Source organism: Marmota flaviventris, chromosome 12 (assembly GCF_047511675.1).
Source record: "Marmota flaviventris isolate mMarFla1 chromosome 12, mMarFla1.hap1, whole genome shotgun sequence".
NCBI classification, from domain to species: Eukaryota; Metazoa; Chordata; class Mammalia; order Rodentia; family Sciuridae; genus Marmota; species Marmota flaviventris.
In genome coordinates, this window is record NC_092509.1 from 102508698 (window position 1) to 102523647 (window position 14950).

Genomic DNA, 14950 nt, shown 5'->3' on the forward strand with positions numbered 1-14950 from the left:
GTGCATGTCTGTAATCCAAGTTACTGAGGAGGCTGAGACAGTAGAATTACAAGTTGGAAGCCAGTCTTGGTATCTTAGTGAGACCCTGTTTCAAAACAAAATAAAGAGGGATCATGATGTAGTTCAGTGGTAGAGCACCCCAGGGTTTAATCCTCATTACTGCAAAACAAAACAAAAAGAAAATAAAACATTACTCAAAGTTTATCTGATTTCAGAGTGAGGTTTCTCCTATCTGAAAGCTGGGAGGGAGAAGGAATATATTCCTTTTGAGAATTACTTAAAATTTTAGATTTATAAATGCTTTTTGGTTCAAAAATTCTGTATTAAAATCTCACTACTCAGAAATTACTTACTGAGGGGCTATGGTTGTGGCTCAGTGGTAAAGTGCTTACCTAGCACTTCAGCACCACATAAAAATAAATAAATAAATAAACAAATAAATAAAGGTATTGTGTTTATCTACTACTAAAAAGAAAAGAAATTACCTACTGACTTTTTTAGCCTATGACTTCTAAGTTATTGTATTAAAAAAAAAATATGTTGGAAGGAATGACATATGTATAGCAGAGGCTGAAGTACCAAGGAAAAGAGGATAAAATGTCAAAGCTGACTCTGGATTAACTAGAGAAAGTCTACCTAGTTAGCAATTAATCTATCAATCTCGAGCTTTTTTTTTTTGGTAGATGGACACAATACGTTTATTTTATTTAATTTATTTTTATGTGGTGCTGAGGATTGAACTCTGTGCCTCACATGTCCTAGGCAAGTGCTCTCTACCTCTGAGCTACAGCTCCAGACCAACTCTCCTGAGTTTTTGTTTTGTCTCTTTCTTCATGTTAGCTGACAGTGCTTTTTTTATAAAGCATTTTGAACAGAGGTAGATTTGTTAAGAAACAGATTTGGGAAGCAGCATGTTAAATCAAGGGTTGAAGAGAAAGACTGAAGTTTATTTCTGATTCATTTTATATAACATTTCTTTCTGCTTTATTTCTCTAGATAATCAAAATGAAAATCACACAAAGAAGGATGAATTATCCCACTAAAAAGTCTTAGGTGATCAAGGACAAAGCACAGGATAACTTCCCTAAGCTAGTCCTCCCATTCACAAAATGAAAAGGCTATTTTAAGTGTTGCCAACTTTTAGGGATTCTCATGAGAATCAAACATAATAATACCCTAAAATATATTTTTAAATTTTGCTTATTTATTTTTTGGCAGGGTCTCACTATGTTGCCCCAGACTCAAGCAATGCTCCTCAGTTAGCTTCCTGCATAACTGGGACAATAGATGCTGGCCACCACACCCAGCTACTCTTAAATATCTTGAATGCATAATATTACATATAATTAAGGGTGCTGGAACATGGATTCAAATTCAAGTTCCTGCTGGCCACCACACCCAGCTACCCTTAAATATCTTGAATGCATAATATTACATATAATTAAGGGTGCTGGAACATGGATTCAAATTCAAGTTCCATTTATTATTTCACCTTAAATAAGTTAAATTTAACTATTCTATTCCTCAGTTTGCTCATTTCCCAAATGAATATAATAATAACCATCTCCCTCACATGCTGCTTTGAGCACTGAATGGGTTTATACACTAATGTGCTTAATGTAACTATTAGTTATCATTAAATATTACATAAACATATATATGAAAAAAAGTTTTTCCTGACCTGTTTCCTCCCTGCTCAGTGGCACCTGACCAACTTCAAATTCATATTGTTTATTTATTTTTTGAAAGAATTTTTTTAAAAAATATTTATTTTCTAGTTCTTGGCAGACACAACATCTTTGTTTGTATGTGGTGCTGAGGATCAAACCCGGGCCACACGCATGCCAGGCAAGCGAGCTACCGCTTGAGCCACATCCCCAGCCCAAATTCATATTATTTATAATCTTGAGGGTGTGATTCCATAAATATCCTTCCTAACATTAAGAAGTATTGTCCACATGCAGAAGGTAATGTATTTTAGTAAATATGGATGAGCTATGATCACAAAAATCATTCATTATGATCAATCTCATTTAAAAGGCTACTGTAGTAAAGCTGCAATATTATTGTAAATGCTGTAATAGTGGTTTAAGCACGAACAAAAAAGACAAGGCTAATTAGGGCACATAGAACTAGCAGATGAGCTCCACGAGGACCCAGGAAGAATGAGGGGTATCAGATACACAGTGAGAGAAATAATATGATGGGCTTGTGACACATGGAGAAAGTGATCTTTTGAGATGGACAGTGAATGCTGATGAGTGATGGGAAACATTGGGTTAAAAACATTATAAATTATGTAGAAAATTAGGTCAAGGTCAGGCATGGTGGCACATGTCTGTTATTACAGAGGCTCAAGAGGCTGAGGCATGAGGATCACAAGTTCAAAGCCAGCCTCAGCAACTTAGGAGGCCCTAAGCAACTCAGTGAGACCTGTCTCAAAACAAAATATTTAAAAAGGGCTGGGGATGTGGCTCTGCGGTTAAGTATCCCTGAGTTCAATCCCTGGTATTAAAAAAATAAATAAATAAATAAAAGGAAAATTAGGTCAAATATTTTTAACTTTCACATGGCAGAAAAAAGAAAAAGCTGCAGAAGGTTTCTGAATAAAGGAATGACTTCAGTAGTCTCTTATAGTTTATTCACCCTATAATCAAGAAGTGCTTCAAGTCTATCAAAATTTGTCCTCAATGCCAGATGCACTGGTGCGTAACTCTAGCCCCAGCTCTCAGGAGGCTGAGGCAGGAAGAAGGATCACAAGTTTGAGGTCAGCCTGGCTGTCTTGGCAAGACCCTATTTTGAAATAAAAAATAAAAAGGCTGGGGACATAGCTCCATAGTAAAGTGCTCCTGGGTTGAATTCCCAGTACAAAAAAAAAAAAAAGAAAAAATAAATAAAATAAAATGAGGTTCTTATAATGTAAATCCCTGCCCTGCTTTGGTCCTTTGCAGCAGGGTAAACTGGGGAGCAGAGTCAATACACTTTCATACGTGTTTAGGCATATATATCACCCCTTAATATCATCTCCAGACAGTACTGCTTATTTTCCATTCCTTAATAGCTTATACCTTTTGTTTCAGCCAGCTAAACAATTTGAGAATTCCAATTCTTATCCCTATCCTATCTACAAGAGTAAATTACTTCTTCCCAACTTCTTCAAAAACTGCATTTATAGCTGGGCAGGGTGGTAGTATGTGTCTATAGTCCCATCTACTTGGGAGGCTGAGGCTGAAGGATTATCTAAATTCAGGAGTTTGATGCCAGCCTGGGCAACATAGTGAGACACCTCATTAAAGAAGAAGAAAAACAAAACAAAACAAAACAAAAGCCAGGTGTGGTGGCACACACCTGTAATCCTAGAGGCTCAGGAGGCTGAGGCAGGAGGATGGGAGGCTGAAGCAGGAGGATCATGTGTTCAAAGCTAGCCTCAGCAATCTCAAGGCACTAAGCAACTGAGTGAGACCCTATCTCTAAAATAGGGCTGGGGATGTCGCTCAGTGTTGAGTGTCCCTGAGTTCAATCCCTGGTACTGCCTCTGCCGCACCCTCTCCCCCTCAAAATAGAAAAAGAAAAACAGAATGAAACAAAAAACACGAAAACAAATAACAAAAACAAAGTTAATTCACTTTCCTTAAGTGGATACTGATTTTAATTACAGCCTGTTAAGTACATCTATTCCCATAAAAATGTTACTGAAGTCTATATACATCATATGTGTGTGTGTGTGTGTGTGTGTATATATATATATATATATATATAATTTTTTAAAAATTCACTGGTCTGTCTTATCTCTGCCCTCATTAAGCTTCTAAGATTATCTCATTACTGTATTTATATGTTTAACCAGTTATCTTTGCATGGTTATCATACCATAAATGACAGATGAAAAAAAGGGCCCCAATTATGAGAATAAACTACTTTTCCTCCAAGCTCCTGACATTTTCTCTAAAATCTTATAAAAAAAAAAATCACAATTTGTAACAATGTCTGTTACTACTTTACCATGTATACCATAAACATCCAGTGGTTTAGCTAACAAGATACAAGTATAATGTAGAGGTTAAAAAAATTATCCATGCAATCTTAATCTTAATCTATTAGTGCTTTTTCTTTTTCAAATTTATTTTTTAGGTGTAATTGGACACAATGCCTTTATTTTATTTATTTATTTTTATGTGGCACTGAGGTTCGAAACCAGGCTCCGAGTGCTTTCTTTTAAAAGGCAAAAGTATCTAATTTACTGTGTTCTACTTGGTGAGTTACCACTTTCTAAAAGCTCAATCTTCAATTATAGAAATTCTTGAGAAAAAACAAAATTAATTGATTAACTTCTTATACTAGTTGCTAAAGAAAAGAGAAGATATTCCTGTTCTTTTTAGAACACTGTAGTCTAATAAAAGATGCAGGAAGCTGGGTACAGTGGTGCACACCTGTAATCCCAGCAACTCGGAGGCTGAGGCAGGAGAATTGCAAGTTCGAGGCCAGTCTTGGCAACTTAGCGAGACCCTCAGCAACACAGTGAGATCCTGTCTCAAAACAGAAAATAAAAAGGGCTGGGACATAGCTCATTGCTAAAGTATCCCTAGGTTCAATCCTTAATACAAAGTTTAAAAAAAAAAATTCAGGAAGAGAATAAATAAAAAAAATACATGCATACAAAACAGCACACATCTGAATTGTATAAGCAATCTGTTTATACATACATACCATTATAAATTAGTTACTGTGCTTGGTGTCATACTCTCACACATACAAAATCATACACTTTCTCTTCTGGGTCCTAAATTACCTGCATGTAGTTTTCAGCAGTTAATTTTACTGTCAGGAATAGAGAATGGCCCCTACAATCAGGAAAGAGTATCACAATCTTGTTATTTTTTTTTTCTACTTCCCAAACAATATTGATGCCAAAAATGTATTTCTGGCAAGCTCATAAACAAGAATAAAGTAATCAAATATTTCTTCAGCAAGGCCACTACATCTTTCCTTTCATTCATTAAATTCTGTTCAGTCAGTTGGTAATTCCTCCAGTTATACAGCAGCTGTAAGCCCACAACAACATACCTGGGAGCTTGGCTGCTTGGGCTCATCCACTCTCCCAGGAGACTCACTTCGGGCTCTGTGTCTCTCAGCCAAGGGGACAACACTGCCGGAGGGGCTGAATCTGTTGGAGAGGAGCATAAAGGTACTATAGAAAAGTAGTGGCTGAGGAAGGGACAACCAAGCAACTGATGACTGAAAAATACTTTCACAGTCAATATATAACCTGGTTTGAAATAAGGTAAAAAGGTCTGTCCTAGTAAATTTAAAAACAAAATGCATAGTAAATCCTATGAGCTGGTGAAACTATAGCTAAATATAAGCTTTCTACCCCTGCATAAGTACTGGAAAAGGGGTAAAAGAATAAATAAAAAATGGTTCTGTAACATTGGGTTTTTGGTTGTTTTTTCCCCTAGACCCCATTATAACCTGTTAAGTATTTCAGACTGTTGACATACATCATAGAAAATACAATCCTTGCATTTAAATTGATATTTTTGTTGAAGTTCTAACATAGGAAAATACAGTTCTAACATTGGGACCAATAAGTTGAATGTTCAAAAATATATATACATATATATTTTTAATATCTATTTTTTAGTTATAGATGGACATAATACCAGGGCCTCACATGTGCTAGGCAAGCATTCTACCACTGAGTTACTACCCCAGCCTTCGAGAATATTTTAACTATTAAAGGCACACTTAATAGTTCAGTACTTAAATCAAAACCACCTTAAGTAGATACAGTGTAGTATCTGAATGTGTGAAACAGTAGTGTCTCTAAAGATCAGCTATATGCCAAAGAAATGGTATCCTTAGTTTTCATCACTCAATTTTAATTAATTAATTAATTAAACTTTTGGCACCAGGGATTGAACCCAGTGGCATTTACCCACCGAGCCACATCCCCAGCCCATCTTTTTTTTTTTTTTTTCAATTTGAGACAGGGTCTTGCTAAGTTGCTGAGGCTGGCTTTGAACTTGTAATCCTCCTGCCCCACAGCCTTCTTAGTTGTTGGGGTTACAGATGTGCACCACCATGCCTGGCTAATTTTTATTTACTTTTAAGAGGAGAAAGAACAAATATTACAATATAAATTATTTCTTTGTTTCAATTGGCTTAGATTAAAATTAGTGCTATTTCCATCAAAGATAAATGTTCTAAAAAATTTGATGTATTAGGAAGAGAGAAGTGAGGCACAGGGCACAGTACCACTGGTGAAAAAGGACAGTCTCAGGTCTGCAGTAGCAGCATTCATCTTTGACAGAGAACAGATAAGAGACCACCAAATGACAAATGAAAATAAGAATGAAGAATAACCAAAAAGCTTTTCTTTGGATTCAGTGTACTATGTTGACACTAATGTGAAACAATCACTGATGATACCACACTTCCTCTAGTTTGTTAGGTGGGCGCAAAGAAAAGCATATAGTGCCACAAAGGAAAGTTTAACTCCCCAAGGCACATACCTGTGTGATAACCAAGGAAGGGCAATGCTGCCAGGTTCCCAACTGATGATCAGTTCCTTGCCGGGAATCCTGAGAAAGCCCTGGCAATGACTGATCCTAGTGTGGCTGCGGATGTTGATTCATGTAGGTGTCTAACTTTACCCTAGTTCTCATAGCATTGTGAATACATCATGACTAGGAGCTTCCTGCTTTAAAAAAATAAGGATACAGGTCTTTTGGACACCTCAAATCCCCAACATCAACTTATTCTGGCTAAGTACATGTGGTAAACATGTCTGTACCACACAGAGGACCCTCTTAGTGATGTCTGTACAAGAGCCATTAGAAGGGAAAAAAACTCAGAACTTACCTGTCAACTTCACTGCTTGTTGGCCGAGCCACCTTGGCTCCTGAAGACCCTAAGGTGTAACTCTCCTGTCCTACAGAACCATGGCCTGTGGTGTCAATTACCATGGCTGTGACTTCCTCTGCACTACTCCCATCTTCTCCAGAAGGCTGATTCTCAGGCCCAAGCCACTCCTCGAGATTTTCAGTTTTGATGTGCACTGCTCCAAGAACCCTAACTTCATCATCACTCCGGCCACCCCGGTCTGCTACTCCTGTCTCCACATACCACTGTCCTGCCCGGTTGATTCGAAGAATGGGCTCCCGGCTTTCTACATCAGAACTCTGTTCAATTATCTGAGGGCTGGTGGACTCCTCAGGGGGACTTAGCTCTCTGATATCTAGCACAGCACTGACCTGCCCTCGCCGGTTTCCCTTTGGGGTATTATGTCGTGGGCTAAGGGAGCGGTTTAGATTTGGTGTAACCCTGTGAGACTCAGGAGGCCTATCTTGATGCTTTGTCCTTGTTTGACTTAATTCTGCTTCAACCTCAGCCACATTAATTTTGAAATGAATACCCTCTAGGATCTGTGTACATTTGTCTATAATATGCTGCATTTGCAGAAAACTGGCAGCTGTTAGGTAGCTGATGATATCTGCCAGCTGCAGGCATATCCGCCCCGTGTAACAGAAAGAAAGAAGCTGTTCAAAAACAGTAGGGTTCTTGATGACTGAAATGGAGACAGTACTCATTTCATTCAAGGACATATGATCCCGGAAATAGGGGGAGCTGGCCGCCAGTACCACTTTATGAGCCCGAAAAGCTTGTCCTTGCACATTGACCACAATATCACAGAGACGGCCCTGCATGCGCAGTTGATTTAGATGGCTGAGGACTGAGTTGCTGAAGTCAGGGATCTCCAATTGTATGTTCCCACCTTTCTCCATGGTCGTGCCTGAAGGTGCAGGCAGGCATTCAACCCTGCTGAAAGAAACCATGTTCTCATTAATCATAATTTTATTACCCTGATGCTTTTTAGTTCAAACATACTTAAAAATATCATTTGGTAAAATCTCCAAGTACAAAGAGATACCTGATGTTGAGATATGGAAATCATATTACCTACAGGTTTTTTAGTCTGTTTCACAGCAAGATAGTTAACATCAAAAAAGCAATCTTTAGACTCCTAAAAATTCAAACTATGATCATGCTTTCTTTATACAACAGCAAAACAGAAGTTTGACAAAAGGGAGGAGGGACGTTAATGGCAATGTATTTGCAGACTGAATATAAAATCCTATGACAACATTACAACTTTGAAGGAGGAAAGCTTTTTGAATAAATGTATCTACACACAGATAGATTGACTGGATATACCTCTTAACGTTTTAAAACATGCTGCTTGAGTTATGCTTATTACTTTGTAAAGTGACTAATATCCCATATGAATGCAGGCCAATTTTTAAGTTTAGAAGTCAGAGCTCCCACAGTAAGCCTTTGGATATGGCTCTCTGAGGCAAACCCTACATTAAGAAAAATTCTGCAGCTGTGTCAGGAATCAGATCAAAACACAGAGAACTTCAAAGTTCAGTTCTCAAAGTTAGGAAAGGTCATGAAATCTGCCACTATTCGAATTCGAGGTTGGGAATTTCAGAGTGGTGATGATACTTTGATCCTGAAATTTGCTTCCCTAGAGCTGGTAACAATAGAACATTTACAAATACATTGAAAGAATGCGACTGCATCCAATTGTTTTTAATAGTTTATAGAGTACAGTTTGCAGAAATCTCATAAGGAAGACAATGCTTTAAGTCCAGTGCACCTCCACTTATCTAAAGTTTTATATTCATAGTTGCATATGCCTTGAAACTGCAGGAACTTATCCTAAGAAGCTCACAGCATTGCCCCGCATTGACAACACATTTAACAGTAAACAGGGAAGTGTACACACTGCTTTCAAGAACCAACTTTAGCCAATCTGACCTTTTTCCAAAGCGTTATTGTTTGTTTTGAAACTTTTAATCCAATAAGAGCCTCTGTCGATGCCATCATGAATTCAGATGTGTTTATTTTGGAGCCTACACCAGCGCCTTTTTTGTTTGCTCTTTCCGGCAATTCCCCAGTGAGGAGGAAGACCTGGAGTAAAGTCTTTCTCTACCGTCGGCACTGGAGGAGTGAGAGCTGAAAGAGGGAGAATCGGGATCGCCATGGGGTTGGCCACTCTGGAACTTGAGCGGCTTTCGTCTGCGTTAGGAAGCGTGGGGAAACGGAACTGGGTGAGGGGCGACATGTCACGGAGGAACGAGGAGCGGGCGCAAAGGTGAGGGCAGAGCACTGGGAAGGGGGCGGCGCCCCGGGCCCGGGTCCAGGCGGTGCGTCGCGGGAGGGGAGCGGCCGGAGGTGGGTGTGTGCATCTGGGTGTGTCCCGGCGGCCCGGGGGAGGGGGCCGCCCACCCGGGGTCTTGAGGGAGGGGCCCCGCGAGAGGGCGGGTCTGCGGCTCGGCCCGGCTCAGGGCCAAAGGGGCGGAAGGTCGCCGGTGCCGTGAGGGGCGGTGCGGGGAAGCGCCTGGGCGTCGCGGGAGCGGGCTGCGGCGCAGACGGGCGGGGCGGCCACGGGGCAGGGCGGCGGGGCCGGGGAACGGGTCTCGAGCCCAGTAGAGGAGCAGCACCTACCTCCGGGGGTGGAAATGGGCCGGAATGGGCCGGAACACCGTCCCGGAAGTGAAACCCCCCGCCCCCTCCCCCGGAGCGGGCGACGTGCCGGAAGGAAATCGCTCACCCTTACACCGTCCCCCTCCCCCAGCGCTTTCCGTTCGCGCCCCCTCCCCTCTCAACGTTTCCTCCCGGGCGAGGAGGAGGGCGGATCCCAGCGTCACGTGAGCGGTCGTGTCCCCGCCCCAAATTACGAGGTCGGGCGGGACCTCGGGAGCGGGCGGGAGGTGGGGCTGGAGGAGGGGAGGTGGCTTAGAGAGGGTGCGGGGCGGAGCAGCGGCGGCGAGGGGAGGGGCGGGCGTTGTGACGTCACGAAGAATAACGCTCTTATACTGGAGTTCGGGCGCCATATCGGTCTTTCAGTGCTGCGAGTCTGATCGGGAGTAGGTAGGTTGCTGCTTTGCGGTGGTTGAAAGCGGTCAGCTCTTGGAACTCTTAGGCGTGTTTTGTCCTTCCCGAACGGGTTGCTTTGCTAGGCCTAAGGCGCGCATTTGCAGGCCTCTCTAGGCGGAGGGGGAGATGGCGTGTTGGGAGCCCGCGCGACCTAGATAGCGTTGGGATTTGGGGGCTTAAACTATGAGGAAGACGCGGCTCGAGTGCCCTGCCTGTGATGAAGCCTTAGTTGGTAGGGACATCTGAAGAGTGTTGAAGAATGCCAACGGCTCTGAAGGCGGCCGGCGCCGAGTCGCCAGAGTAGGCCTTTGTTCCAGTAATGGCGCTCCCAGCCTGGAGCGGCTCGATCTGAGGGAAGGACAGAAGAGCCCACGTGGTTCTTTTAGGTGGCTGGATTCCGCAGTGCACCATTTTGGTGCATAACAGTGTATTTCTTGCTTGCATATTCATATGTATTCACGATTTTTTATCAGTGATTTTTAGTTGCATTGTTATTTTGCAACATGAAGTGCATCATTTACTTAAGCCTATGGTGGTATGAACTATCGGTATTAGATAGTAACAAATGTGGTAAAATATTAACTTAAATGGAACGAATGAATTTAAGGTCTAACGTATTAGAAATGGTATGGGGTAGGTATGTAATGTGGGTTATTTTGTGTGGACACTGGAAATTGAACCCAGGAGCCACATCTCCAAACGTTTTTCTGTTTAGAGACGCAGGGTGTCCCCTAAACTATATCTACTTGCTTCAGCATTCCGAAATAGCTGCAGTGTGGCCCCGGATGGCATCTTGCATGCAGGTAAGAATGAAATATTCATAGAGATAGCTTTTATATTAAGCCTATGATGGTGTAAAGAGTAGTGGACAGAAGGGATTTCTGAAAAATTTCATTCTGAGGCTTTAATATTTTGAACATGTAATCTGATTTTTAATTCACCCAAGGATGTTTCTCATTGTATTATTTGTTTTCTAGTTACATGCCAAAGGAATGAATGCTAAGGTAAGATACTGAAATTTCCTCATAAGGGATTTAGATTAATGTGCTACAATGATGACATTTATTTGCTACTCTTGACTGCAAGAATGACGATAGACTAAACCACCATTATTTTAACTGAGGCACACAAAATAGTTATTTGGGGACTGTAGAGATTGCACCTTGGTAACATGAAATTGTTTTTTCCCAGGTAAAAAAGAGCCTCTCCAGCAATGGACGCAAGGTTAGAAACATTTATATGCTCATGCATTATTTAAAATTGAAAGTAGACAAAACAATCTTATTAGCATTTCCCCCTTTGTAGATGTGATCTGCTCTAATTCCTAAATCAAACTTCTGGGGGCAGGCGGAAGAGGCAGATACTGTGATGGTTGCATAGTTCAGCAGATTTAAGGCATGAAGAAATTTACCTTTTCTGATGTATCTGGGATTGTTGTTCATGGCTGTTAATTAGCATAAGCAATATGGCAATTAGCAACTTTAAGATCTAAAATTTTTTATATATTTTTTTTAGGCACTAGATAGAAAACCAGAAGTAGAAATGGTGAGTAAAGCATTCCACTAAACATAGGTAGCTGGGCAAAAAAGATGGCGTTTTTGGATTGCATTTTTTTGTAGTAAGCACTCAAGCATGAGGGCTAAATTCATTAAATGCCAGTATCTTGCCTGTTACCATTTCTGTGAGGTCAGTGTGGCCTGGATGATGATAAGAAGATAACTGACTGAACGTGAAGTTTTTAATTAGCTCTAACTGATTTCGGGCATTGTTGGTTTGGGCTGGGAGAAATTTCATATTTGGCTATTCTAAAATCACCCTTATTCATTAGGTGGAGGATGATTTCTTTGGATCTGCTTTATTTTTCTAGTAAGTATTGGAAAGCATTACCTGAGAATGCCAATAAACTGCATGCCTGTTGCATAATTTAAAAGTGAATGAAAATTTGGCATATTTGAGCATGCTCCAAATGGGGTTTGTGTAATGATGTTGTTCAAATGTCTGACCTGAAATGAGCATGTAGACAAGTTTTATGCTGAAGAACCCAAGACATACAGTTTGAAGAGAATTGATGACATTTAGCATACTAACAAAGTTCCTCATACTTTCATTTGTAGTTCCTGGAAACACATTTTGATCTGGATAGCATGATTGGGTAAGACCACAAAAACAATTTTTTAGTTCCTGATGTCTTAGGTTTATAATTTTGAAACATAATTTTACTAATGAATTGTTAAGTTTAAGGATTATTTCTTGTTAAACCAGTAGACCAGAAATAACTTTACTATATATAAAGTAGATTTAACAATTGAATAAGGGTTGCAAGTATTTGTAAATAAGGTAAATAACTGTTTTCAAAGTTAGTATGAAACTGTTGGGAAGAAGTTTCTAAAGCAATAACTTTACAGATTGGAGACCTGTTTTTTTTTTAATATTTTAAAGTTGTTGACGGACCTTTATTATGTGGTGCTGAGAATCGAACACAGTGCCTCATGCATGCCAGGCAAGCATGCAACCACTGAGTCACAACCCCAGCCCTGAAACTATTTAAAGGTATGTATCATTTATCTTACATACTTATTGTGTAAGGTGCTGTTAATGATGACTTAAAGTTGAAACAGATGGGAATCTCTCTGACAGAGAATGAAGATTAACGTTAAACTGAAACAGTAGTTGGAAAATATTTAGAAATATCTTTGTTAAAAAACCTATTGCTAAGTTAGACTAAATTCCTGCAGGTACACAGACTCAGCTTGGGAAGCAGTGGCAAGAAGTTTTAAGCAAAGGTACATCAGTCTCAAGATTTTAATTAAGGGGTGAACTAAGGCCTTGCATATACTAGGTGGGCACCTCAGGCCTCAAGCTGGATATAGACTAGATGTTCTCAAAGCCGATACAATGATGATAACATAGTTCAGCAGATTTTCACTGATGAGCAATCATGTCTTTCGCTCCTATCTGATGTATCTGGCTCAACAATCTAACTCATTCTGTTAAAAATGACCTTTATTGTCCCCATACAAAATTTTTATGGACTTGGTACTACAATGACTGTTTCAGATCCTACCCTGTATTTTCCATTAATGCCAGGAGTGAAGCTGGACAAGGTGTGTCTATGATCCTCCTATCTACACTATCCTGAGGGATGACCATCTCATGAGCCCAGGAGAAGCAATAATGAGAACTCATGATTGGGGAGGTTAGTACCAAAACTTAGGATAATTTTATTACATACTCAAAATTACTTAGCTTAACTAAAACATACTTTTTAAAAAATTACTTCACTTGCCCCAAATGAGCTATTTTTTTTAAAGATAAAAATATGCCACTAAAATGAAAGAGAGTAGGACCTTTACCATTTACTTTGGGATGCTGGGGATTGAACCCTGGGCTTCATGAAAAGCTAATCTATGTTCTCCACCATAAAGTACGATAAATTTCAAGTGTGTACTTGTTTTCTTTAACAGGTGTGCTGCATCCTGAGATCTAGGTATGTCAAGATTTAGTACATATATTACATATTTTAGTATGTAACCAGTGATGTAATGATTCTGCCAAATGAATGTAATGATATCACTTTCAAAACCGTTCCATTTTTGATTCTGAGGTTACTACACCTAAAAAGCATCCTGTAACATTTTTTTGCCATGATTAATATGGACTTTTTTGTTTTAGGGCTTTTGTGGCAGCTGCAGGGATATCACTTAACCTTTAGGTAAGTATTGAAACTATCAGCACTAATTACTATTCTGAATACATGATGATCTCACCCCAACTTGAACTCTCTCACTGATCACTTGATGACAGTAAAAAGATCTGATATTCTGTGTTCCCCAAGTACCATTTAAGTTGTAATCTGGAAATGTGGCTAAAAAGTGTTTTTTGTTGCAGGAAGCTGGATGGATGCTCTTCTCTTGGGATAGAAGATTGAATATGTCATCACTTTAAGTTTCTGAAGAGATCTGAGTCTAGTTTTGGGCTGGGGGTTGAACCCATGAAGTATATTTCAAGCATGATGGGGAAGGGAATAAAGGTGCCTAATAAAAGTCACTAAGGAAAATTTTAGTGCTTTGTCATTTTGAGTTGAAATAGAGCCTGTACAAGTCATGAAGACTTCTTTATCAGTGTAGGCAATAACACTGGTATTGGGTGTCTTGTTGTTTTCTGCTTGAAATGCCATATTAAATGCCAACAGAAATAAGATCTACTCAGGATGAGCCATATATTTGAAGGATTCATTATGGGGCTGAAAGACTGGGTCAGTGCTTTTTAAAGTACCTGAAAGACAATAAAAATCTCAAGTCATGGAGAGAACTTAAGACTAAGGGAAATATCAAATTTGGATTATCACTGCTTGGTGAAACCTCCCAAAGAAAAATGTTTTTTGAGATTTACTCAAAGTAATAGGTCATTGAAATACCTATCAGCCGAATATTTTGGACAAGAGAGACATAAATGGTTATGTCAAAAGTGATATACCCTATAGGATGGATAACAATAGATAAAGCAATTAGATAAAGTTATTGGTACTTCTCAGTGGAGCATTTGCCTTATATTTTTTTGCCTGAACTGCAAATCGGGAGTCAATGTGTTTTGTCAGTGTGGATTGCCAGTTAACTCCCTAAATTTCCTGAAGAAATCTGTTAGCATTTCATAAGTTATTTTTGTCATAATGGGTGGCTATATTGACAAACTTGGTTGTGTGCTAAGCAGAATGGCCCTGTTTCTACCACATTCATCTTTGAACATGCCCTTTACCATATTCATCTTACAGGTTTTCAGGACAGTTTAAATTTATCCTTTCTCCATGGTGTAACTCAATACTTAAAAAAACAAACCCAATGTGTGACTGCATGGAACTGAGAAGCTTGGCCAAATGATAGGAATTTGCAAGGCATGTCTTGAGACTTGATCATTAGTCATAGAAATATGATACATAGGATATGTATCTGCAGTTGCTCAGATGTCCCACCTAACATTTTTATAAAATGTTACAAGAAAAAGGTGAGGG

At 39.7% G+C, this 14950-nt stretch overlaps 1 protein-coding gene and 10 non-coding genes across 19 annotated transcripts in view; 10 read left to right on the forward strand and 1 right to left on the reverse strand.

Moving 5' to 3' along the window:
* The window catches only part of Zbtb37 (zinc finger and BTB domain containing 37), a 38663-nt gene extending 29126 nt beyond the window's left edge, over positions 1-9537 (reverse strand). For 7 of the 9 annotated variants that reach the window (XR_011704012.1, XR_011704009.1, XR_011704011.1 and 4 more), the window contains exons 1-3: positions 8821-8901; positions 6862-7818; positions 5065-5164 (exon numbers count right to left, since the gene is read on the reverse strand). Coding sequence is in view for 3 of the 9 variants with exons in the window: in XM_071600295.1 (XP_071456396.1) it covers positions 5065-5164; positions 6862-7784 (1023 nt within the window). In the remaining 6 variants the exon portion in view is untranslated. Of the gene's footprint in view, positions 1-5064; positions 5165-6861; positions 7822-8820; positions 8902-9510 lie in introns of those variants that run through there. The other 2 variants (XM_071600297.1, XM_071600296.1) reach the window with 2 other exon arrangements.
* A 608-nt stretch (positions 9538-10145) lies between these two features.
* Positions 10146-10226, forward strand: LOC114092486 (small nucleolar RNA SNORD74). The gene has a single exon (XR_003582742.1). It is a non-coding gene; the product is annotated as a small nucleolar RNA SNORD74 (small nucleolar RNA).
* Positions 10227-10783: 557 nt separating this feature from the next.
* On the forward strand, positions 10784-10846 carry LOC114092495 (small nucleolar RNA SNORD75). The gene has a single exon (XR_003582750.1). It is a non-coding gene; the product is annotated as a small nucleolar RNA SNORD75 (small nucleolar RNA).
* A 141-nt stretch (positions 10847-10987) lies between these two features.
* Positions 10988-11068, forward strand: LOC114092482 (small nucleolar RNA SNORD24). The gene has a single exon (XR_003582736.1). It is a non-coding gene; the product is annotated as a small nucleolar RNA SNORD24 (small nucleolar RNA).
* A 234-nt stretch (positions 11069-11302) lies between these two features.
* LOC114092493 (small nucleolar RNA SNORD77) lies at positions 11303-11369 on the forward strand. The gene has a single exon (XR_003582748.1). It is a non-coding gene; the product is annotated as a small nucleolar RNA SNORD77 (small nucleolar RNA).
* Positions 11370-11638: 269 nt separating this feature from the next.
* Positions 11639-11700, forward strand: LOC114092487 (small nucleolar RNA SNORD44). The gene has a single exon (XR_003582743.1). It is a non-coding gene; the product is annotated as a small nucleolar RNA SNORD44 (small nucleolar RNA).
* Positions 11701-11917: 217 nt separating this feature from the next.
* Positions 11918-11982, forward strand: LOC114092494 (small nucleolar RNA SNORD78). The gene has a single exon (XR_003582749.1). It is a non-coding gene; the product is annotated as a small nucleolar RNA SNORD78 (small nucleolar RNA).
* A 547-nt stretch (positions 11983-12529) lies between these two features.
* Positions 12530-12611, forward strand: LOC114092484 (small nucleolar RNA SNORD79). The gene has a single exon (XR_003582738.1). It is a non-coding gene; the product is annotated as a small nucleolar RNA SNORD79 (small nucleolar RNA).
* A 218-nt stretch (positions 12612-12829) lies between these two features.
* On the forward strand, positions 12830-12909 carry LOC114092488 (small nucleolar RNA snR60/Z15/Z230/Z193/J17). The gene has a single exon (XR_003582744.1). It is a non-coding gene; the product is annotated as a small nucleolar RNA snR60/Z15/Z230/Z193/J17 (small nucleolar RNA).
* Positions 12910-13471: 562 nt separating this feature from the next.
* Positions 13472-13549, forward strand: LOC114092485 (small nucleolar RNA SNORD47). The gene has a single exon (XR_003582741.1). It is a non-coding gene; the product is annotated as a small nucleolar RNA SNORD47 (small nucleolar RNA).
* Positions 13550-13688: 139 nt separating this feature from the next.
* Positions 13689-13766, forward strand: LOC114092483 (small nucleolar RNA SNORD81). The gene has a single exon (XR_003582737.1). It is a non-coding gene; the product is annotated as a small nucleolar RNA SNORD81 (small nucleolar RNA).
* The last annotated feature ends 1184 nt before the right edge of the window (positions 13767-14950 follow it).